The 26810-nt window shown below is 34.3% G+C and overlaps 1 protein-coding gene and 1 pseudogene across 1 annotated transcript; one reads left to right on the forward strand and one right to left on the reverse strand.

Moving 5' to 3' along the window:
* The window catches only part of LOC139900928 (probable LRR receptor-like serine/threonine-protein kinase At1g53440), a 137559-nt pseudogene extending 129901 nt beyond the window's left edge, over positions 1-7658 (forward strand).
* Positions 7659-8387: 729 nt separating this feature from the next.
* Positions 8388-16425, reverse strand: LOC139897333 (uncharacterized). The gene is made up of 4 exons (XM_071880030.1): positions 16170-16425; positions 15096-15218; positions 8692-8811; positions 8388-8595 (listed from the first exon to the last, which is right to left on the reverse strand). Exons 1-4 carry the CDS (start codon positions 16204-16206, stop codon positions 8531-8533), a joined length of 345 nt encoding a protein of 114 aa, XP_071736131.1. The 5' UTR covers positions 16207-16425; the 3' UTR covers positions 8388-8530.
* Positions 16426-26810: the final 10385 nt, after the last annotated feature.

The raw sequence follows: 26810 nt of genomic DNA on the forward strand, positions 1-26810 counted from the left end.
AGTTTTGCCTGAAGGTTTCTTGCCTGTTAAATATAATGATAAATCAGTTGAGAAGTTGGAAGCTGATTGGAGATATATCTTGAGGATTAGAAAGTATTGTGAGAAACCGAAGCTTGAGCCGAAGTATTTGAAGATGATTAATCTGAGAAAAAGTGCAAAAGGAAGAATTCTTGCCTGGGCTTACATTGAAGAATTCAATATGTTTGCAGTTAAGCGTGAGTTTGGCGTTGATTATTTCAAACATAGTCACGAATTCAAGTCACTACCGTACTTTGAGCTAATGCAGATTGCCAGGTTAAGAATGCTGTATTGTGAAATGAACGATCGATCTTCGTTGCTGGTGAAGAATATTCGAATTGCATTTAATTCGAAGAATTGGGAAGGTTTTAAGCCACAGTTTCCTAGGATCAGTTACAAAGTTAATCCTAGAACTGGTGAATCTCGAAGAATTGTAAAGTACAAGCGGGAAAAGACGATGAAAAAGGTACCATTGAGGAAATTGCCGCAAAATTGGAGTCAGAGGTTCAGATGGTGGTTATACGATGATCGTTCTGAAGAAGCTGTGATAGTTTTGGATAAGATGAAAGAGGATGATATTGAGTGCATTCGTGTGTTGGATCCAATTTGGTTAAGAAACTGTACCGAGGCTGATATTTTCACGTTGTATTATAATCGTATGCTCTATCGACGAGAGAACAAGGTGCAGGTTGAACAGTATGTGAAAGTAGCTAAGCTGTGCTACTTGAACAACATGGTAATCGATCCGTAAGAATGAGTTGGATGACGACTGAAGACTTTTGATATAGAACTAGGCCTTAGGGGGAGTTTGTTGGTGCATAATCCCGAGTTCTATGATGTAATAAGTTCTATTTGTATTATTGTTTACATTTCAGTCGTGTATAAACATTGTCATTGATACTGTGTGTTTGAATTGATTAAACAATGACGTAAAATGGTTCGAGCTGTTTGGTTGGCAGCTCAGACCATCGACCGATGGTAGAGACCATCGGTCGAGGGACTATCACCATCGGCCGTAAGTCGGAGACCACTGGCCGATGGTCGCTGTAACTTTATATAAATACGGGTGTTGGGTTACATTGTTAGTTTACACACCCTACACCCTCTAGCCGTCGTATTTCGCTGTTACCATTGTCCCAGACCAAACCCCAACCGAATACAATCATCTAGGTGTCGATTCTATCAATATTTCGTTGGTTAGATTGATCCCAAAGTGAAACTCATATTCGATTCATCCTAGTTTATTGTTTTCCGCCCTTATTCTAGGTTTAGCGTTTGATCTAAGGTCCCAGATCGACTACAGTATCTAACGTATCTGTTCTCACTATGAATCAATCTCAACTTTACACAACTGCTCGCCACTCTGCAATGTCGCTCACTTATTATGGTCGTTGTTTAGCAAACGGAAATTATACAGTAACTCTACATTTTGCAGAGATAGTTTTCAGAGATAATAATCGATCCTACCAAGGCCTTGGAAGAAGTGTTTTTGATGTTTATGTCCAGGTAAAAAATTTTATATACATATCAATCTTGCAAAAAGTTCCAAGATTTATGTATTTAGAACAATATTTTAAAAGAAAACTAAGCCTTTTGTTGAAGGAAAAACTTGGACCAAATTTCTAAGGCCGCGTTTGATAAAATTGAATGATTTAGCGGTGAATGGGTCATAATCTGAATGATTCAATGGTTCTGAATAAAGTTTGTTATGAATGACAGTGATCTATTTGATAATCATTTTGAATAAACAATATGAATGATGTAAACTTAAGTTAATAACGTTTTGCATTAATATCAAAACAATATAGTTATATAATAAGTGTCATTTGTACAAGTCAATGAGAATATTACAATTTTTTTTTTTTTTGGAACAACAAAATTTTATTACCAACACCACAACCCTCTAGTAAAGCACTTACATAATATTTTAAGTGCTTAATGGTTAAGAAAGTATTTGAGCTCTGTATGATTTAGCATTGTATATTGAACCATTCGGCACCATATGTCGGAAACAAACGCGTTTGAGTTGAACCATTCAATAAGAGGTAATCAAATGTACGTTAATTTCTATATTTCTTCTACAGGGCGTGAATAAAATGAAGAATTTTGAAATTAAGAATTCAGCAGGCGGAGTCGATAAGAAAGTAGAAAAAACAATAAAAGTGGTTGTGACCAATAACACATTAGAAATACGGTTCCAATATGCTGGGAAAGGCACAACTGCAGTGCCATGTAGAGGATTATATGGCCCTCTCATATCTGCCATTTCTATAGAATCTAGTATGCTTATTGACCACACTAACTTTAGTGTTATTTCGTTTTAAGTCGTCTTTAATCTTTAACATACATTAAAACGGTTCATCATATGTTGTTTAGATTATAAGCCTTAATATGGCAAAAGAAAGATATTGATCTTCGTTGGATCAGTGGCTATAGCGTTGTGCCTTACTCTCATAGTTCTCGGTATCGCATGGAAGAAGGTGTACAATGGAGATAAATTATCAAGGGAAATAGGTAATTAATTAGTTTCTGTTAGCTTAGTAGTATAAATAGGAAGTTAGTGTAATCAGTTAGATAGCTATTGATTGTTAGTGTGTGTAACACATTCTTTCCCCTTTTCTGTAATATTGTGACTATCAATTAGTTAACAATGAAATTCCCAAATCGTTCCAATTCTCAGAACTTGATTCTTTTCTGCTATAGTTCCCAGATTGGTTCGAATACTTCTTCGATTCTTCTGAATTCAGGAAGTACATAACAATTGGTATCAAGAGCCACTTTCCTGTACCGTTTCATCTATCGTCCGATTCTGTGTTCTTGATTCTGTATTCTTGAATCTGTGTTTTTTTCGAAGTCATGTTTGTGTGGTAATAAAAAATCAGGAAGAGTGACCGATTGTAATTGGTAGAGTAAAGAAAGATTTCATACCACATTTTTCTGGTTACTTTGAAATTGAAAAGGCAGTCAGTTCATCCATGGCAGAAGTTGCACATGAAGTGCTCGATGAAATGTCCACAACAAGAAATTATAAGCATACAGGTACGGTTCAAGAATATTATGAAGCTTTTAATTCTTTGTTCGAAAGTATGAATTTGAATGAATCTTATGTCATTGATATCTTCATTTGGGGGTTGAAACCGGAAGTTAAGAATGGTGTTAGCATATTCAAACCGAAAAGCCTTTATGATGCATATATTTTGGCTAGGGTCCAAGAAGATACGCTAGAGGTAATTAGGCGCCGGACTCAAATCTTTCATAGTCATTCTGCAACTTCTAAAGATGAGTTAGCAACCCAAATGGTGGATTCTGATGATGAAACCCAAGTGTTAAACAATGGTGATGAGACCCAAGTTGTGAACTTTAATGATCAATTTTATGTGATGGGCATTCTTGATTCAGTTGAAAAAAATGAAACTAAGGAAATTGAAGTTACTGATAATGAAGGAGAAAAGACTGAAGGGCTGGATGATTTTGATGAACTACCTGATGAAGCTTTATGTAAGAGTGAAATTCAGTTAATCAAAGAATATGATACTCATGAAAATGGAGATACAAAGAATGATGGAACTGAATTGGATTCGTTAATTTCTCCATTAACAAGACCAAATGAAGAGGCTCATAGTCTAAAAGGTTCGTATCAGTCATCTAGTACAACCAACATAGCAAGTGCACCGCAAGCTATTACTAATGTGCCTGCCATTACAACACCATACAAAAGAGGGCAAATAAATAATAAAGTGTGTCCGAACAAAAAACAGTTAACACAAAAAGAGTTGGATGAAAAGCTCATAAAAAACTTGTGCCTCTATTGCGATCAAGGATATGTGCCTGGGCATAGGTGTAGTGGACAACGCTATGTGATAGAAATATTGGGAAATAATGAGTGTGGAGTGCAATTTGGTCACGAGAAAGTAAAACATGAAGAAGAATTGGTGATTGATTATCAGAAAGATAGTAATGAATCAGTACCATACCTTTCTCTTAATGCTTTACATGGAAAAAATGTGTTCCAAACAATGAAGGTCACTGGACGTGTCCGACAACAAGTGGTTCACATCATGATTGACTCAAACAGTACGCATAATTTTTTGAATCTAAGCTCGGCAAAACGATTTGGTTGCCGCTTTAATTTGGTTGATCCAATGCAAGTGATTGTACCCGGAAGCAACAATATTCGTACGAACAACGTATGTGAAGGATTTATGTGGCAACTCAATGGTCAAACTTTCGCGAGCAACATGGTTATCACTCCCCTAGGTGGTTGTGACATGGTATTGGGAATCCAATGGTTGAGGACATTAAGAGACACCCTATGGAAGCTTGATGAGCTTAAAATGTCGTTCATTTACAAATGTCGACGGCTGGAATTATGGGGTACACAACAATCAGGGATGCATAAGGCCAAATTGAAAAGGGTGGCTAAAAGTGTGGAACTAAAACAAGTTCACTTAACTGTAGAGGAAGATTGTGATGAGTGCCTAGAAGAAGAACTGACTAAGGAATTGTTGAAAGAACCTAACGAGAAAATATGTCTTGAAAAGACTATTATGGGTATAAATGGTGGAGAAAACATGGTTGAAAGTGAACATGTTGTTGTAATTGATGAATGCAGTGAGACTCTACATCCTAGAAGCTCACATCAAAGTGATAAAGATGAACGAAAAAAGCTCAGTCCAACAATAAGAAAGTCTGGAGTAAAAAATGTGGATTTGATTAAGAATGTAATGACAGCTAAACATGTAAACATTTGTTGGGTCAAACAATGTTGGGGTGAGTTGTTCGACGTGGAAAGGGAAGTTGCAAGGAATGATTGTTATGGGAGGTTTATGCAACGAATCTGTTTCATTCCTCAAGCGGAGTTAGTTTCAATCAGTGAGTTTGGGCATATTCAATACTGGAAGGCCCGGATTAAGAAGAAGATCGAGATGCATTTGTGGCCTAAATGGAAGTGTAAATGGAATTACTTCTATAATAGTCTTACAACGTGCTACAAAATTGAACGTCAAAATATGATTATTGCTGACGCTGCATTTGTTTATGATCGAGGAAAGTTTTTATGCAGCTTCATTCAGTCATGGACTACAACGGGCTATTGGCGTACAAGGAGCGTACACTTATATGGCACAACATCAGGGGAACAAGTTAACAACATGTGCTTAGTTGCAAAAGAAGATTCTTGGGGACAAGAATCATTTAAGAGGGGTGGATTGTTATGGGTTTAATAAGACATGTGCCAAGCACATGTGACAGGCTGTTAAGTTCTAACATCAAAAAGTGGGAAGTGTTAGCTTAGTAGTATAAATAGGAAGTTAGTGTAATCAGTTAGATAGCTATTGATTGTTAGTGTGTGTAACACATTCTTTCCCCTTTTCTATAATATTGTGACTATCAATTAGTAAACAATGAAATTCCCAAATCGTTCCAATTCTCAGAACTTGATTCTTTTCTGCTATAGTTCCTAGATTGGTTCGAATACTTCTTCGATTCTTCTGAATTCAGGAAGTACATAACAGTTTCCTCTTCAAAGTTAATACTTGCTTATAACTTATGAGAAATCAGTTTTTTAATAACCATTATTTTTTATTGCAGAATTAAGAGGATTAGATTTGCAGACTGGTGTATTTACCTACAGACAAATCAGAGCTGCAACAGACAACTTTTCGTCTTCAAATAAACTTGGGGAGGGTGGTTTTGGATCTGTCTACAAAGTAATTTCATAATATTTACTCCGTATCACTTTCTCGAAGGGATGTCAGGTCGTGTTTGGGCCGGGTATAGGTAATCCCGGACTTGAACCATATTAAGAAACTCTGTCCAAAACCCGGACTCATACTCGTCGGACTTTCATTTACTTACTAACTGTTGGGTTTCGGGTTTCCACACCGGTAAATGGAGTTCCCATTTACTAACTAATTCTCGGGTTAACGGGTTTTTCAATGGGTTATGAATATCCCCGATCTTAGTCATTCTCTTTCACCATTCACTTATTTATGTATTTGTTTCAATAATGCTATTAAAATGAGTATCAAATTTAAATGAATAATTCTCTATATCGACCAAAATTACAATGCCAAATTATAGCTTACATTATTATTATTAATGTGATTGTGATAGAAATCCCCATCGGGTCGGGTATACAGGTTAGGTATATGGGTTTGTATCTAAACCTATTCCCAGACCAGAACCCGCAAAAAGAATATATAACAATCCCCATATCCGACCCTATATCTGCATACCTGAACCCGCACCCGGCCCAAAAATTTGAGTTTCTTCATCGGTTACGGGTATTTTCAACATCCGTGTGTTTACACACTCCTTTTTTTTTTTGCTTCTGTCAACAATTATAAATGTTTCCGGATGACATATATTATATAGTAAAGTTGTTGAAAGAAGCAAAAACACACTGTGTAAACTCACCGATGTTGAAAAAAAAATAGTAAAAATCAAACATTCAAACAAAATAAGGTCTGATTGCAGGGTACACTCTTAGATGGTACTCTAGTAGCTGTTAAGCAACATTCTTCGACATCAACACAGGGAAACCATGAATTTGTGAACGAGATAGGGATGATAGCTGGTATTCAACACCCTAATGTCGTAAAGCTACACGGGTGTTGTGTTGAAGGGAACCAACTACTTCTAGTTTACGAGTACATGGAAAATAATTCCCTTGCGCATAGTCTATTTGGTATTCTCCTTTTATTTCAGTGTTCTTTGAGTACTCGATAAGCCCCATCGTCCTATAATTTTTCTAAAATTTCATGCGTCGCACAATCAAATATAAGTTTCTAACATTTTTTATTTTTTTTTGTCTTTCACAACATTCATTCCTTTAGGCATTTAATTGATTCATTTCTAGATCACACGTTTTTTAATTAAACAGGACCGAAGATTGAAATAAGTTGGCCTACAAGGCAAAGAATTTGTATTGGCATTGCAAAGGGGTTGACATTCCTACACGAAGAGTCAGCGCTAAAAATGGTTCATAGGGACATCAAGGCTACAAATGTACTCCTGGACACCGACTTTAATCCGAAGATCTCTGATTTCGGTTTAGCCAAGCTTCATGAAGAGGAAACCACTCACATTATCACAAAAATAGCTGGAACTATGTAAGCCGCTATTTAGTCTCCTAACTAATTATATCATATTCTTATTTTGTTTACATTTTCTTTTTTGCTTTATATTCGGTCTTTCAGGGGTTACATGGCACCAGAATATGCATTGTGGGGCCACTTGACCTACAAAGCAGATGTATACAGTTTTGGTGTTCTTGCACTTGAAATTGTTGCCGGAAAGAATATTATGAAATATCGTCCAAATGAAGATTGTTTTTGTCTATTATGCTACTACTGTTCTGACTTTTAAATTAAGAAGCATTGAGAATGATGAAAATCGCTCTATTGTGTACTAATCAGTCTCCGACTCTTAGGCCAACCATGTCTCAAGTAGTGAATATGCTCGAAGGTCGTTGCAAAATTAAGGAATCAAACATGATTTCTGATAAATATGATGATGAGTTTGGTGTTCAAGCACTTGGAGGAAAGTGTGAAGTGACGCATTTGTCAGACTCGGAAGAAACCGAGAGTCTTCTTAAAGCTTCATCTTCTAGCTCACACAACCTCTTTTCAAATAGTTGAATTTCTCTGAAGAATGTTAACTTCTAATAAACTAAGCACCGGTGTTTGTCCATTATGCTACTACTGTTCTGACTTTTAAATTAAAACTAATTTTGTGCCAACTTATCCTGATCATATATATGATCTGTTATGAACGATAAAGTTTACATTTCCAATTGTTGGAAGAAAAGTAGAAAACCAACAAACCTTATATAAGGAAAACTAAACAAGCTAGAATACTGTAAGAGTTCAGTCCATTAACTAGAGCAAAGAAAGAAAAAAGGAAAAAATTAGATTTTGCTCCAATGGTCCGTTAGTTATACCCCATTTTTCTGACTGCATCCTGTCTTGTTTTAGCTAACCTGATCCTTTCATTTTACATATGTTTTGTGGGTTGCCCCTCACATGCAATACACATGTCAAGGGTTAACGAATTTTTTTAACGAAATTTGGGAGGGACCACCCACACAACGTTTGTAAAATGAAGGGATCAAGTTAGCTAAAAACTGCAAAGATGCCGTCAGCAAAATGGAGTATAACCAAGGGACCAACAGAAAAGAAAAATGTACAAATTAACAACATAGTTAGAATGAAGTCAATGAACTTATCACCTTTTGATCCTACTGATAACTTATCGCCTTTAAATATATTTAGAATGAACTTGTCACCTTTTAAAGAATTGAACTTTTGTTAGGAATAAATAAAAAGAAAACACCAACAAAAACTAGAAACTGCTCATAGTGAAATTTCTAGCAAACCGTCTTGAGACACATATCAAATTCAAATTTATATCAAACCAGAGAGTATCTCAATTCTGAACAAAAAAACAAGACTAAAACATATACATGATTTACCATCTTTATGCTATAGATAAAAAAACCAAGTCTCCACTTTCAACTGTCACGAATCAAATTTGTTGGTGCACTTAAAACATACTTTGGTAACTCATATTTTGCACCTGCATCACATGTCCCGAAATAATGTCACACCATCAATTCAATGAAATAAAAAAACAAGAGACTTGTAATAAAAAGTTGTAGAAAAACAAACATACCTCTTTCATCATAACAGACTGTCAAATCAGGTTTTGAAACAATGACACCAGCACTATCTACTATTGCTTGCGCTAGACTAATTTCAGCCTCTGCAGCAGCTTGAAGTGCATCCCATATTTCTGATTATACAAATTTTGTTACAAACTTCACATAAAAAATAAAAATAAAAATAAAAATTTCCTAATTGCAGGAGTGATATAAATGTTTGTGTTTATACACCAGACAAGCATAAATGTTTGACTTTTAAAAGTTCCTCATATACACATACATAATACTATGAATTTCAAGCATAAATTTAACAAAAACACTGAAACACGTAGAACCATCATCTCAAAGAGAGATTTATGTAACTTTGATGATGAAATTACCTTTTTCGTTCCAAAATTCTATTATAAACATCTATGAGAAAGTATTAAGTGTTATAATTCAGTAGGCTTATAACTACCTTTAGTGGTTTGATTCTTGATGTTATAATTCAGTAGGCTTATAACTACCTTTAGTGGTTTGATTCTTGATGTTATAATTCAGTAGGCTTATAACTACCTTTAGTGATTTGATTCTTGATTTAAGAATACTAATAATGAAGTGTAAGAACAAAGATGATAATGGAGAGAAAGAAAGAAACACTTTGTAAGTGTGAGAAATGGTACAAGTTTAATGCTTGCATTCATGAGTATTTATAGCCTAAAATCTCAATATAAAAATACATACTTTGTGTACCAAAATTGACTATATGTATACACCAAAATTGACTATCCATATCTATATTATTATTATTATTATAACACTCCCCCTTGGATAGCAATTTTATTTTGTTGAAGATCAACTATAAATTACTGCCTCGTTAAAAACCTTGCTAAAGAAAACCCAGTGGGAAAAAACTTTAGCTAAGGGAAAAAGAGTGCAGCATGGAGTTGACTCCCCCTCAAGTAGACATCGCTTCAGTTGTTACATCTTTTGAACATGTCTCATGCCAATGTTATGAACGTGTGTTCTGAAAATAGTAGTTGGAAGTGCTTTCGTGAAAAGATCAGCAGAGTTTTTGCTAGATTGCACATATCTCATTTCAATCTGGTTGTCCTTAATGAGATTTTGAGTGTATGAGAAGAATCTAGGTGGTATGTGTTTTGTTCGGTCACTTTTGATATACCCTTCTTTCATCTGTGCTATGCAAGCTGCATTATCTTCATAGATAGTTGTTGGACTTTTATCGCGTTCTAGTTCACAAGAATCAGTAATGAGTTGTGTCATTGATCTCAACCAAAAACATTCTCGAGTAGCTTCATGTAATGCAATCACTTCGGCATGATTTGACGATGTAGCAACAAGTGTTTGTTTTTGAGAACGCCATGATATTGCAGTACCTCCATTTAGGAATACATATCCAGTTTGAGATTTAGCTTTATGTGGATCAGATAAATAACCTGCATCTGCATAACCAACCAAATCTTGTTTTGATTCGTTAGAATAAAATAATCCTAAATCAGTAGTTCCTCGAAGGTATCGAAATATGTGTTTGATCCCATTCCAGTGTCTTTTGGTAGGAGCAGAGCTGAACCTTGCCAACAAATTAACTGCAAAAGAAATGTCAGGTCTTGTACAATTTGTAAGATACATAAGAGCTCCAATTGCACTAAGATATGGTACTTCTGGTCCAAGAATGTCTTCTTGATCTTCACATGGACGAAATGGATCAGCTTCAACATTGAGTGATCTAACAACCATAGGAGTACTTAATGGTTTTGCCTTGTCCATATTGAAACGTTTCAAAATCTTTTCAGTATATGTTGTTTGATGTACAAGTAAACCATTAGGCATATGCTCAATTTGTAAACCAAGGCAATACTTGGTTTTTCCGAGATCTTTCATTTCAAATTCTTTCTTTAGAAGTTGAATGGCTTCATGGATCTCTTTATTTGTACCTATGATGTTAAGATCATCAACATAAACAGCTATGATCACATATCCGGATGTTGTTTTCTTAATGAAAACACAAGGGCAAGTAAGATTATTTGTATACCCTTTGCTTATCAAGTAATCACTTAATCGGTTATACCACATACGTCCCGATTGTTTTAACCCATATAAAGATCTTTGTAATTTAATCGAATACATTTCTTTGGGTTTTGCATTTGATGCTTCTGGTACCTTAAATCCTTCAGGTATCTTCATATATATATCACTATCAAGTGATCCATATAGATAAGCAGTCACAACATCCATGAGATGCATTTCTAAATTTTTAGAAACTGCCAGACTGATTAAGTACCTAAAAGTAATTGCATCCATAACAGGAGAATAAGTTTCTTCATAATCAATTCCCGGTCTTTGAGAAAAACCTTGAGCTACAAGTCTAGCTTTATACCTTGTAACTTCATTTTTCTCATTTCTTTTTCGGACAAAAATCCATCTGTATCCTACAGGTTTCACATCTTTAGGAGTGAGAATGATGGATCCGAAAACTTTTCTTTTATTGAGTGATTCTAATTCAGCTCGTATTGCTTCTTTCCATTGAGCCCAATCATGTCTATTTTGACATTCAACCATAGATGTTGGTTCTGGATCATCATCATTATTCATGATGTCATATGCAACATTAAATGAAAATTTCTCATCAAGATTTTTCATTTCATTTCGGTTCCATAATATTTTTGAATATGCATAATTGATTGCAATTTCTGTATTGACATCATCAATCTCCTCTGCAGTAGGAGTACTGATTTGTGGTTCTTCTTGAACACTTTCTTTTACTTCATTATCAGCTGATTTTCTTTTTCGAGGATTTTTATCCTTTGAACCGATTGGTCTTCCACGTTTCTGACGTGGCAAAGATTCATGAGTGACGTTATTGCCAGCTTTTGGAATTTCAATTCGAGCTGGAGTATTTACTGCTGGTATATATGATTTTGTCACCGTTTTTGTATCTGTAAATGCATCAGGCAATTGATTTGCAAGTTCTTGTATATGCATTATCTTTTGAACTTCTGTCTCGCATTCTTTTGTGCGAGGATCAAGATACTTTAATTGAGGTTCACACCATGAAACATCATTTTCTTTATTTTTCATTTCTCCCCCTAATCTAGGGAACAATGTTTCATTAAAATGACAATCAGCAAAACGTGCTGTAAAAACGTCACCTGTCATAGGTTCAATATACCTTAATATTGAAGATGTTTCATATCCAACATATATTCCCAACCTCCTTTGAGGACCCATTTTTGTACGTTGTGGTGTCGCAATTGGAACATACACTGCACAACCAAATGTTCTAAGATGGGAAATATTTGGCTCTTGACCAAAAGCAAGTTGTAGGGGGGAATATTTATGACTTGCACTTGGTCTGATGCGAATCAATGCAGCAGCATGTAAAATTGCATGACCCCATATAGATACAGGGAGTTTTGTTCTCATTATCAATGGTCTAGCGATTAACTGTAAACGTTTAATCAATGACTCGGCTAAACCATTTTGTGTATGCACATGAGCAACAGAATGTTCAACAACAATTCCTATAGACATGCAATAGTCATTAAATGCTTGAGATGTAAATTCACCAGCATTATCAAGTCTCACCCTTTTAATGGTGTAATCAGGAAAATGAGCTCTCAATTTAATAATTTGGGCAAGAAATTTTGCAAATGCCACATTACGGCTTGATAACAGACAAACATGAGACCATCTGCTAGATGCGTCTATTAGAACCATGAAATATCTAAATGGTCCACATGGTGGATGAATTGGTCCACATATATCACCTTGAATTCTTTCAAGAAACATTGGTGATTCTTTCTCAACCTTAAGTGGTGAGGGTCTAGTTATCAATTTTCCAAGAGAGCAAGATGTACATGGAACCATTGTATCATGATGGATTTTTCTATCCTTTAGTGGATGTCCATGAGTACATTCAATAATCCTTTTCATCATTGTTGATCCTGGATGGCCTAATCTGTTATGCCATAAACTGAATACACCAGGATCAATATATTTTTCGTTAACTACCATATGTATTTCTGGTACATTTATATGTGTATAATGTAATCCAGAACTAAGTCTTGGCAGTTTTTCAACCACATGACTCTTGTCAGTGATACTTAAATATTTCTCATTTTCTGTTGTCACTGACTGATAATCATACCCGTTAAGGTATATGTCGGAGAAACTCAATAAATTTCTGCTTGACTTGGGAGAAAATAAGGCATCATTTATTAAAAATTTTGTACCATTTGGTAGTATGAAATTTGCCTTTCCTATCCCTTTTATCAAGTTAGCAGGTCCTGATATTGTATGTATAGTTCCTTCCGTTGGTTTTAGATCAATAAAATATTTCTCAGATTTAAGTATAGTGTGTGTAGTTCCACTGTCTGCTATACAGAGATCTCCACCACTTGATTGATGTTGTATTCCAGCAAAATTCATATTGAACTTCATATATAAGAAATAAATAGTGAGTACATTAATATTACACAATATTTTAAACGCAAATAGATAGTACTGAAACATTTAGCAAACATAATGACAAAGACAGACGATATTAAATCGTTTATTTTTCAAAAGACACACAACTTAAACATTCAAGAAATCTTCATATAAATCAGATGGTTTCTCAGTGACTGTTGGATCAATATTATCCACAAAATTTACTTCCTTTTCTTTACCTTTCAGCGAATCCTGATACATCTTAACAAGATGTTTAGATGTTCGGCAAGTATTAGCCCAGTGGCCCATTCTACCACATCTGTAGCAAGATTCTTCAGAATTTTTAGAAGAATTTTCTTCAACATCTTGTTTAATGGGCTTGTTTTGTGGTTGATATTTATATTTTCGTAGATTACTATTTCTTTGACCACCACGGCCACGACCACGACCACGTCCACGCCCATTACCATTACCATTACCATAAGGATGGTTTCTACCATAGTTATGGCTTTTGGCATGATGATGGTGATGGTTATTATAACCACGACCTTGCCCGCGTCCTTGTCCCTGTTTATAATTATTTGCAGTATTTGCTTCAGGGATTGCAAGTGTACCAGTAGGACGGGATTGCTGATTTTTCATTAATAGCTCATCATTTTGCTCTGCAACTAAGAGATATGAATTAAGTTCAGGATATGTTTTGAACTTTAGCATTCTCAAATTTCTTTGCACTGTGATGTTTGCAGCATTCATTGTGGAGAAAGTTTTCTCCATCATGTCTGCATCACTAATTTCATGTCCACAGAATTTAAGTTGTGAACATGTATTATACAGAGCTGAGCTGTATTCATTTACTTTCTTAAAGTCTTGGAACCTTAATGTTCTCCATTGTTCCATTGCAGCTGGAAGTAAAATTTCTCTTTGATTATTGAATCTGCTTTTGAGACCTTCCCATAAAACATGGGGATCTTCTACAGTCACATAATTATTTTGTAAGCATTCATCAATATGTTGATGAATAAAGCAACATGCCGTAGCTTGTTCTTTTTCAGAACAAGTGTTGTTTTCATTTATGGTTTCAAGAATGCCCATTGATTTAAGATGCATTTTTACTTTTATAACCCATGGCATGTAGTTGTTTCCAGTTGATTCTAAAGGAGTAAATTTAAGCTTTTCCAGATTCGACATTTTCTATTATCAAAAATTAAAACAAACATCATGATAAATTAGAGTCAATTTATATTCATAAGTATATAAACATTAAACATAAATTTAATATAACATAAATGATAAGTAGGTGACAGTGTCGACCATGTGTAAGCAATCATAAATAAATGTTATATAACAAAAATATAAATATTAGTAAACATAAATGAAAATTTGGCGACAGTGTCGACCATATATTTTTCAGGTGGTATAACCGACCTATATCATTCTGGTGGTATAACCGACCATATATCATTTTGGTGGTATAACCGACCATATATCATTTTGGTGGTATAACCGACCATATATCATTTTGGTGGCAGAGCCAACCATATTTAGTATTAAGATTATCGTGCTGATAACGTGTTATAATTCAGTAGGTTATAACTACCTTTAGTGGTTTGATTCTTGATGTTATAATTCAGTAGGCTTATAACTACCTTTAGTGGTTTGATTCTTGATGTTATAATTCAGTAGGCTTATAACTACCTTTAGTGATTTGATTCTTGATTTAAGAATACTAATAATGAAGTGTAAGAACAAAGATGATAATGGAGAGAAAGAAAGAAACACTTTGTAAGTGTGAGAAATGGTACAAGTTTAATGCTTGCATTCATGAGTATTTATAGCCTAAAATCTCAATATAAAAATACATACTTTGTGTACCAAAATTGACTATATGTATACACCAAAATTGACTATCCATATCTATATTATTATTATTATTATAACATTAAGGATCTATAAATGAAACAGTGCTTCATTTTATTGGTGAAATTACCTTTTCGCCCGCCATAATGCGGGGCGGTATCCCAGAACTCATCACGCATTCGCTTAAGCTGCTCTCCAGTAATTGGTTCAGAATGCTTCCATGGCTTTGGTTTCGTTATTTTTTTTATAGGTTCTGCCAAAAAAAAAAAAAACAACCAATATTTCATATTATGAACAGGTTCAATCAAGCCATACAGGTATTAATAGCTTACACAAAATATCGAACCAAGCAAATAAATACTCAACAAACGTTGGACCATCAAGTCAAGCAGTAATCAGCAAATTTTGTAGACAGAAAGAACCATGAGGAGACTTTAAAACTAATGGTCCAACTCTATGCAATAAATTCTTAAAATTCTGCCTTTCTATGGGAATATAATTAGCTACTAATTGTGCATATGAATGAGGATATAACTTTCTAAATTTTATTAGCCAAATCTGTTGTTTAAACTCATGGTAACTTTTGTAATCGTATAAAACTTAGATTTTACAGTCTTCCACTTTCGTCCCACATTACATTCTTTATCTCTTTGGTGGACTCCTAGAATTGTAATCAGTTAAATTATTAATTATATTACAAAAGTATTGATAAACTATTTTAAGTGAACAAAGGGGTCCCATTACAATTGAACTTTTTCATGTTTCACAATCCCATTCACAAGATTTGTGTTCATTATATTGTATCTTACCCATTGACATCAAATAGTCAACCAATTTTTTACTCCATGTAAATAAATACAAATATATACAAGAAAATAGGCTTGATAAAACAATCATCATGCAAAGCGAAATTTCAAGAAACCCTAATTAGGGTTCCTAAAAAAAAAAAAAAAAACTAAAAATCAACCAATCCAGCATTACTCATAATTACTCGAAAAGCATTAAAATATTACACAAATTAAGTCAAAGCATAACACCTTACATCTAATTAACCACTCAATTATGTCAAACACAAATAATTTTAGATAAAAAAATCTGTATCTATAATCCAACATACAAACAAGATTACCTAATTTATTAATTTAATTTAAATATAAAACAATAACAGAAACCCTAATAGTATAATCAGAGTGGGAATCTTTACCCTCTCCTTTTGCAGGCGATGATCCAGCACAACCCATAGTGATAATATCTTCAATCTATCGATGAAATCAATAAAGAAATTGATTTGTTGATTGTTATAAAGATCCCAGAAACTGTTTGGATTAATTTGGGCGTCAAATTGAAAGAGGGCTAATTGATTTGAGCCCCTAAATTGTTATTTCTGGGCACTGAGATAGATAGGGAACTAGTTGCTTTTTATCGAAGGCCGATAAAAAGTTCGACGATGATTGATTTGATTTGATTTGATTGTAAAAGAAAAAAGAAAAGGTAAAATGAGAAGGATGATGAGCTGGCCGATTATTCTACCGAGATTGGGTGTAAGTTTTTATACACACGTGGTCTCCACACCACGACTTGTAAAACACGAAAATAATGGCAGTTGACGATTTTTTTGTTTTGTTTTGTTTTTTTTTTTTTTTTCCATTGCATCCTAACTACGAGTAAAAAAACCCAAGTGATGAGCTCTTGAGCGACGAGACATGTAATTAAGTGAATTACACACATTGGCGCCCCTTTAGTAAAGAGGTCGATTAATTCGATCTTATGCGTTATCAAGATTCGAACCTGAATCTCATGTTTTGTTGGAAATTCGGTGACCATTAGGGCATACCCAAGTGGTTATTTGACGTACTTTAATTCAACTATAAAAAACATTGATTAAAATGAATTATTCAACTATCTAATTCATTTATTTGTTTGTTGTGTTAATGATTAATGTTGTAGTATTGTGGAGTTGTATGAGATAATTACGATGATGTGGTAATGTTGTGAGAAGGAAAAGGCACTATGATAAATATGATGTTATGGTATTGTAGAATGTTATGGGTGATGTGATAAAATATAATTAATAGTTGAGTGAATATAAAAAATGTTAAATTAAAAAAAAATAGGCCAATAAAATTTCATTATATTCGTTATGTTGCATGTGGTTTGTCACCACAACTACACCACGATACCTACCAGTCTACCACAACTACAACAACCGGTGTCTAAGGTATGGGAAAACGAAATTGATCGTTCTCGTTGCACAGTGCGTAGTCTGACAAGTTAAGTCTAACAATAACACGTCTAATTTTATTTGATCATCTTTTGAAATAACTTCATAAAAATAACATTGGACTTAACAGAATCATACCACAACAGGCAATTGAAAACTACTTAAATCGTATCTACAAACAACGAGAGATGAAAGACTCGGTAGAAAATTTTATGTTGGCTTTGCATTTAAATGCGTAAACTTGTAACAATGTACTAAAGACAAAAGGTATCTTAGTACACTCGAGAACCATAATAACTGTGACGACCCGGGAATTTCCGACCAAATTTAAACTTTATCTTTATATTAATCCGACATGATAAGCAAAGTTTGTTAAGTTAAATCTCAAGGATTTTAAACTATGTCCATACATTCATTTAACCTAGACCAAATTTCAATGATTTACGAACCACTAAATGAACGTATATGACTAGATAGTGTAGCGACCCGACAAAATCGTCATTGACGGCGCCGTCTACTTAGGTCCCGTTACGTGGTCATAAGTCTTTAAAACCACGTTTGACCAAAAGATATGTCGCATTCATTTCAAATGTAAAGATTGTTCAAAGTTTATAAGAATTGTTCCACCACAAGTTACGTTACAAAGTTATAAGTACAAGTGAAACTTATGCGACACAATTTAAAAGTAGCCAAAAGACGCTCCATGTATGCATATATATACTCGACATCCAATGCAAGTATCAAAATAATGAGCGGAAGCATGTATCATGTATCGTTCAAGGACCTGAGAAAAACATAGAAATCTGTCAACGAAAACGTTGGTGAAATCATAGGTTTAAGTAAGTAAGTACAAGTGAACCACAAGATTTGTAACATTGGTATAATAGTAATACATTCCAAAAGTTTGTTTCACGAGCACCCAATTATCAATGCTTAACATTCCTTCCATAGAACCCCATCACAATAGTGTTTGAACATACACTATTTCTCGAAAATATATTTCATTCGTAAACGGTAGCGAACCGTTTGAATGAGGGTTTGTCAAACCCATATGGCCATATAACATAAGTTCTCGCTTACACCCGGCAAGTGTAACTAATGATAATCGAATTGAGGATTTTTGTTCAAACTCGTATGTAGAATGTTTGTTTTCCTGTACTTGTGTTCACTTAGTTAAAAAGGAACGTTTATGTTTTCTCATCCCAAATGTAAGTTTCAAAAGAGTAAAAGTGGGACTATGATCTCACATTGAGTGCACGAGTAGTAAAGTACTTCAACAAGTAAACGTGTGCAAAGAACAATGCTAGTCTTGACCTAAACAATATGTTGTATCAATAACGGTAAACACGATAGGTCAAAGATGTTCAATTAGTCATATGGCTCGTTAAGACTCGGTCATAATAGCATGTGAATTAAATCGTCATGTTTCATGCAAGGTACAAGTATAAAAGCATGTTAGAACGATTGCACAAATATTTGGTTAAGTTTGATTAAAAGTCAACTTAGGCCGGGTCAAAGTCAACGAAAAAGTCAACACGTTCGGGTCGGGTCCCGAACTATTTTTCTGAGGTTTTTAATCATATATGAGCATGTTAGAACAAGTTACATGTGAATTGGAGGCCCATAGCATAGCAAACATTTTCCGTAAAATGACCAACGAGGACAGTAGCCTGTCAGTGCATCTGGACGGCGTCCAGATTTTCTGGACGGCGTCCAGCTTTGAAGGCTGGGACGGCGTCCAGACTTTCTGGACGGCGTCCAGCTTTGAATACCTGGACGGCGTCCAAGTATCTGGACGGCGTCCAGGTTGGATTTCAAGTCTGATGCAGAACTCCTAAGTGCACGAACCAAAAACCAAATAAACACAATTTATGATCCGCAACAATCAAGTCAAGTATTTTATACCGTTGGGAAGGTAATTTGATGAGGAAGACAACTAAACACATTTCATCAATCAATCTACCTATTATAACAACCAAAACCGCATCTAATGCTCAACATTAATCGCATACAAGTTCATAAATGCAATTCAATGATTCGGGCAACCAATTTACATGAATGACATGCCGTTTCGAAGGTAACCAAGCATACAATCTAACTAAACACTTACCAACCATAATCCATGGCATTCAATGTATCAAAAATCCATTTCAACTTCATCAAACCCTAACCCAAATTCACCAAAATCATAAATCAAGTTCATGAACTTTTCTAAAGCAACCTACACATCAAATTGAAGCTAGTGATACTAGGAACACAATTAGAACATGAACTTTTAACATATAACAACATATGATCATCCAAAATTCAAGAACAACACACCAAAATTCAAGTTCATGCTAGTTACACTAAAACAACGAGATCGAGCATATAAATTACACACACGACATCACAATGAGCCATAGACACTAACTAACACCATTTCAAGTCAAAAAACACGAATTTACAGAAATCTAGAGTTTTAGAAATGTTACCCAAACGAGATGAAGTTGGTACCAAAATGAAGAGGATGAAGAGAGGATCACGAATATGTAATTTATTTTGTTGTAAGCCTCCTAGATCGAATTTAGATGATGATTGAATGAATTTGGTAAATGTGTGTGTGTTCTTGCTAGAGAGAAAGAGAGAGAGAGGGAGATGGTTGAATGGTGGTGATTGGGGTGGACTAGTTGACCTAGTTAACTAGTTTGCCCCGTGTCAATTTTAGTCCCTCGAGTTTGTAGTCGGGTGCGGAAAATACCTAAACGGAATATTTTAAAACGCGTATTAACGGGAGATGTTATAAACATATAACGGAGTTTAAATTAGTATAACGGAAAAGTAAATGGAAAAAGGCGGGATGTTACACTTGAGTCCAACAAGGTAGAAAGTCCAACATGACTAACTAGTGAGCATAAGTAAATTACTAAACGTAATTAAGCAACCAAAAACCTAAGTAATTGTCATTAGGAAATAACAACTAGTATTACGTAGTCGTAATATTCCAATTACGATAAAGGTTAAACGTGTACCAAAACATATAGCTCGTTCTAAACGTAAAGTGACACTAACGGTCATAAAAACATTCGAGGATCAAGTTAAGTAACTAAGTACTTAATGGCACGTTGTATGGTATTAACAAAAGTAATTAATCATGAAATAAGATCCCAGAATATAAACCAACATAGTACGCACAAATACGCAGCTTCGCAGAAATTAACAAGCACAAAAGTAAGTCGAAAAAGTCGGGTCGTTACTAAGGGTGGTCCGTAAATTAGACTTCTAAACCCGACAAGGTTTCAGCAGAACAACAGTATAAGTTTTGAAATCACCCGTTCATATCGATTATAAACTTTTCATATTTATTGGTTTCGTTGCGAGGTTTTGACCTCTATATGAGACGTTTTTTTAAAGAATGCATTCATTTTTAAAAACAAACCATAACCTTTATTCTATCGATAAAGGTTTAATAATTATAATGTAGATTATCAAGTAATGATAATCTAAAATATCACGCTTACACACGACCATTACATAATGGTTTACAATAATTAATATGTTACAACAAAGTAAACTCTCGAATGCAGTTTTTAAACAATATTAAACAAACATGGACTCCAAATCTTGTCCTTAATTTAGTATGCAACAGCGGAAGCTCTTAACAATTACATGAGAATAAACATGCTTAAAACGTCAACAAAAAATGTTGGTGAGTTATAGGTTTAACCTATATATTTATCAATCGTAATAATAGACCACAAGATTTCCTTTTCATTTCTCATAAATACACATCTCATATCAGGCATTTCACAAATTGCGTAGAGATAAAAAAAAAATCATTCATATGGTGAACACCTGGTAACCGACATTAACAAGATGCATATAGAATATCCCCATCATTCCGGGACATCCATCGGACATGATAATTTCGAAGTACTAAAGCATCCGCAACATGGATGGGGTTTGTTGAGCCCAATAGATCTATCTTTAGGATTCGCGTCAATTAGGGTGTCTGTTCCCTAATTCTTAGATTACCAGACTAAAAGGGGCATATTCGGTTTAAAAATTCAACCATAGAATGTAGTTTCACGTACTTGTGTCTATTTTGTAAAACATTTAAAAAAACTGCATGTATTCTCATCCCAAAAATATTAGATTTTAAAAATGGGACTATAACTCACTTTCACAGATTTTCTCTTCGTCGGAAAATAAGACTTGGCCACGGGTCGATTCACGAACCTATAACACTATATACACATATATCAAAGTATGATCGAAATATATTCACAACATATTTTATTATGTTTTAACGATTTAAGTTTGTTAAGTTAACAGTCCACGTTAGTAGTCCACAATTAGTTATCCACAATTAGTAGTACAGAAATAAATCAATATATATTATCTCGAATCAATCCATGACCCAGTGTATACAAGTCTCAGACTCGATCACAACTCAAATTATATATATTATTTTAGAATTAACCTCAACCCTGTATAGCTAACTCGAACATTACCGCATATAGAGTGTCTATGGTTGTTACAAATAATATATATAGATGACGTCGATATGATATGTCAAAACATTGTATACGTGTCTATGGTCTATCAAGGTTACATAATATATGTTAGACTACATGTTTAATACAATATATGTTAGTTAAGTTATGGTTAGTATAGGTTTTTTGTAAATTCAGCCCGTAGTCAAATTAACCATTTTTAACCAATTTTGTTTTACCCATCATTTCTTCGTTTTAAATCCGTTTTGCGTGAATCAAATTGCTATGGTTTCATATTGAACTGAAATTTATGAATCTAAATAGAAAAATTATAAGTTTATAGTAGGAAATATAAGTTACAAGTCATTTTTGTAAAAGGTAGTCATTTCAGTCGAAAGAACGACGTCTTGATGACCATTTTGAAAAACATACTTCCACTTTGAGTTTAACCATGATTTTTGGATATAGTTTCATGTTCATAAGAAAAATCATTTTCCCAGAAGAACAACTTTTAAATAAAATTTATCATGGTTTTTAATTATCTAACCCAAAACCTCCCGCGGTTTTACTACGACGGCGTATGTCCGATTTTACGGTGTTCTTCGTGTTTCCAGGTTTTAAATCATTAAGTTATCATATCACATAGATATATAACATGTGTTTAGTTTATTTTAAAAGTTAAGTTAGAAGGATTAACTTTGTTTGCGAACAATTTTAGAATTAACTAAACTATGTTCTAGTGATTACAAGTTTAAATCTTCGAATAAGATAGTTATATATATATGAATCGAATGATGTTATGAATATCATTACTACCTTAAGTTTAGTAGGTAAACCTACTGGAAGTGATGAGAAATGATCTAGCTTCAAAGGATCTTGGATGGCTTGAAAGTTCTTGAAGTAGAATCATGACACGAAAACAAGTTCAAGTAAGATTATCACTCGAATTAAGATAGTTTATAGTTATAGAAATTGAATCAAAGTTTGAATATGAATATTACCTTGAATAAGAAAGATAACCTACGGCAAATAACAAAGGTTTCTTGATCTTAGATGATTACTTGGAATGGATTAGAAAGCTTGGAAGTAGACTTGTAAACTTGAAAGTGTTCTTGAAGTTTTCTTGAGTAATTGTTTTGTATGTTGATCTAGGTTAGTGATAGAGCTCTAAATGAACATATATTTAGGCGCAATATCTTCCAATATGTAATATTTTTAGTTGTAATTGTTCTATTTTTAAGTTGTAATCGTTTAAATAAATAAATGCGAAGACGAAGCACGAAGATTAAAGAATTGAAGAAAAAGTGCCACTAAAGCTTGAAAAGTGCCACTAAAGCCATAGTGCACTCAAAAGTGCCACTAAAAGTGAGTTAAAGACTTGAGCGGATTTTGGGAGTTAAGGAAAATAATTTTTTGTGCAAATTACAAATTGCAAAACATAAAGTACAAGATATTAAAGCGTACGAAAAGACGAAAATCCGGAACCGAGACATAAACCGAGCATCAACGCGTGAGACAACGGACCTAAAATTACGAGTCGACTAGGCACAAGAATATAATATAATATATATATAATTATATATATTATATAAACTCAGCAGCCCACGTTTCGATTGCAAAATATCTGAGTACAGCCTGTCCATGCGATCGCATGGCCTGGAAGTATAGATGGGCAAAAAAACCGGATCCAGATCCGATCCGGTGACCCGATCCGGAACCGGACAGAAGCAAAACCGGACACAGCAAAAACCGGATCCGGATCCGAGATCCGATCCGGTACGACCCGGATCCAGATTTTCAAGAAAACCGGATTTTTTCCAGATATAAATCGGATTTTATCCGATCCGGTTTGGATCCGGATCCGGATCCGATCCGGTTTTTCAAAAACTAGCCGTTTTTTTTTTTTTTTTTTTTGCTGTTTCAGCCTTTTTTTGAGTTTTTTTTACCATTTTAACCCCACAAAGTCCATTATAAATACATGGTAATGCTTTGGTTGAAAATGCACCAACAAACATTCTCATATTTATTTCTAAATCACTAAATATTCTCCAATCTCTAGTCTACTTATCCCATAATGGATAACTCACAAGCTTCCGTTTCCGGTTCCGCTTCCGTTGGAACATCTTCACAAGGCTACACTACGGCCGATATTGATTACAAAAAAGAAACAAAGCGAAAAGGGGACGTTTGGTCCAAATTCGAGTTGTGTGTAATGAAGGATGGTGCGGAAAAAGCTCGTTGTACACAATGTATGAAGTTCATGGGTGTTTCGGGTAATACAACGTTAAGAAAACATCTTGACAAAAGTTATAGTGCAAGGCAAGACCCGAGACAACAAACAATGCGGGCTGATGGTTTGATTTTTGAATACGATGCCGAAGCTCTTCGGCAAGATTTGTCAAGGTTTGTCATTCAACAAACGCTTCCTTTCAACCACTTCGACGATCCAAGGCTTACAGAGCTAATTCAGAATCGACTACAACCGCGATATAGCAATGTAAGTCGTTCTACCTTAAGACGTGACGCCTTTAAATTATGAAAAAAAGCTAAAACTGAAATAATTGAAGGTTTTCGAACATATAAACATAGGGTTTCTATAACTTGTGATGTTTGGAGCGCACCACATGGAACGGCAAATTCTTATTTAGCCGTTACCGCTCATTGGTTTAATCCCGATTCGTGGCTTTTAATGAAACGTGTTATCGATTTTAAAATATTTGGTTATCCACATAACGGTAATAATATAAAAAAAGCGTTACAAGACACTTTAGAAGAATATAATTTAATCGATAAAGTTTTTACAATTTCGCTAGATAATGCATCTAATAATGATGCGGCCATGAGTGAGGGGCTGTTTACTTTTTATTCCATTAAGTTCTTTATGGATATAGATAGCAGTATGGATATAGATGACTATATGTGGTAATCAGTTAATGAATAATGTTGTTTACTTTTTTAACTGAATAAAATACCTGAATGACAAAATTGACTATTTTACCCTTAAATTAAATACTCATTTTAATCTAACAAAACACTTAATTATATAATCGTCTATTCTAAATTATAATAGGTAAGAGATTGTTTTTTTATTTTAATAAGTATATAAATAAAAAAAAAAAATAATAACAATATAGGATATAGATGTAGAAATCAGAAGATATTCAAGTTACTTTCATTTTTTAATTTGGACATTGAAATTATTGCTGGATATTCTAACGCATCATATGAGAAGAAACAAACCCTAATTTGTCAATTACTTTCTCAGCTTCTCGTATTTCCTAATTCCCATATTTTTATTAAAATTGAAAACTTCATCTTTTGACCTCAAGATTTATGTACAGTTATATCAATCTACAGTTATAAATTCCATGAAGATGGTGAATCACCGAAAAAAGGAGATGTTTATCACTGAAAAAAATTGGAGATGATAAATCACTTGAAAAAATGGAGATGAATGGAGGCTTGAAAAAATGAAGATGGTGAATCACTGTTATAAATCCCATGGAGATGGAGATGGAGATGGCGAATAACTTGAAGAAAAAAAAAAGTTAAACCCGTCACTGAAAAAAAATGAAGATGGTAAATTTCTGGAAAAAATGGAGATGAATTGGGACTTGAAAAAGGATATGAATGTAGCCCCTGCTGCATCTATTATAGTGATGGTGAATTAATGGTAATAAATCACTAGAATATGGAAGAAGAAAAGGGAAGGGTAGCACAGACAAAAGCTGGAAAAAGATAGTCCATATGGGGACAAGTGTTGTTTTTGGAATTAACCGCACATGCTTGTAGTCAGCCTTTTCATTAATTTATAGTCCAAGTAAACAACATTTATGCCTGACCGAAAAAGTTCACCATTCACCTCAGTCCATTAATCCATAAATAAACAGGCCCTGAGTTAAAAATTGCACTTAGACTGATTTTAAATGGTGCATTTATTCATACACGTTGTGTTGCTCCTATTATAAACTTGGGAGTTCAAGATTGTTTAACTTTTTGTTCTTCATTAAAAGAAAAATTTAGAAGATTATTAGTAACGATTTATCGTACGAGCAACGCACGACATCATAACTATAAGGCTTTTGTTAAAGATTGTCATGGCACTTGGTTAGGTCCTTATTTTGATAATAATACAAGATGGAATTCTACTTGTTTAATGTTCGAAAATATTTTACGTCAAAAAGAAACATTAATCGCTTTTAATAGAAAACTACTTAGAAAGGGATTTTCCGAACCAATTAGTGACGACGAATGGGATGACTTGGAATCATTAACAAGTTTTTTACAAGTTTTTAAAGAGGCATCAACAATGTTATCGGGTGTTTATTACCCAACTAGCGTACTAGTTTTAGAACAATTTTATATAATGACGGAAAAAATATGCGAATTTGCGAACTCAAATAATGCTATTTTTAGACAAGCGATTTTTCATATAAGAAAAAAACTAAAAAAAATATTTTGGAGAGATACCGAAGGTATTTTTATGTGCGGCCGCACTTGACCCACGATTAAATTTTAATGGGGTTGAACGATTGATGACAACAATATATACCAACTTTGATTGTGTGCATGGTGTTTTTGATGCCGAACCCAACTATCTTTTGAACCAAGTACAAGCTTTTAATGATGTTTTTGAGAATATGTTTGGTATTTATGCAACAAAATATGGTCGACAATCAAACCCAATTGTTGACCAACCCGGATCATCTTCTCGAAGGAGCCGAGACCTCAAAATAAGTCTTTTTAACTTGGTACGTGAAGACGCTTCCAAACGCGCACGAACATCGGCACCCACAAGCGAGTTGGGAAATTATAAGATGGCAAACTTTGCACTAAACATGAGTGAAGAACAATTTAACAACCTTGACATTTTAAAATGGTGGGAAACAAAACAAGACACATATCCAATATTAAGCATTATGGCTCGTGACTTATTTACCGTTCAAGCTTCAACCGTAGCTTCCGAATCGGCCTTTTCTTTGAGTGGTCGAATTATATCGGAAAGAAGGTCAAGACTTACCCCCCAAGCTGTGAAAGTATGTGTATGTTTGAAAGATTATTTGGATGGGGTAGATAGGATACAAGATCAAACTTCATTAGAAGGTCCGTTATATAACGACATTGAAGAATGTATAGAGTTTGAAGAAAA

Source organism: Rutidosis leptorrhynchoides, chromosome 3 (assembly GCF_046630445.1).
Source record: "Rutidosis leptorrhynchoides isolate AG116_Rl617_1_P2 chromosome 3, CSIRO_AGI_Rlap_v1, whole genome shotgun sequence".
Taxonomy (NCBI): Eukaryota; Viridiplantae; Streptophyta; class Magnoliopsida; order Asterales; family Asteraceae; genus Rutidosis; species Rutidosis leptorrhynchoides.

Bases quoted from the DNA above. Each gene is read 5' to 3' on its own strand.
- LOC139897333 (XM_071880030.1), bottom strand. From the start codon at position 16,206: ATGGGTTGTGCTGGATCATCGCCTGCAAAAGGAGAGG. The intron at 15,219-16,169 runs GTAAAGATTCCC...TTTTTTTGGCAG, and splicing joins ATCGCCTGCAAAAGGAGAGG to AACCTATAAAAAAAATAACG. The intron at 8,812-15,095 runs GTAATTTCACCA...TTGTATAATCAG, and splicing joins GCATTATGGCGGGCGAAAAG to AAATATGGGATGCACTTCAA.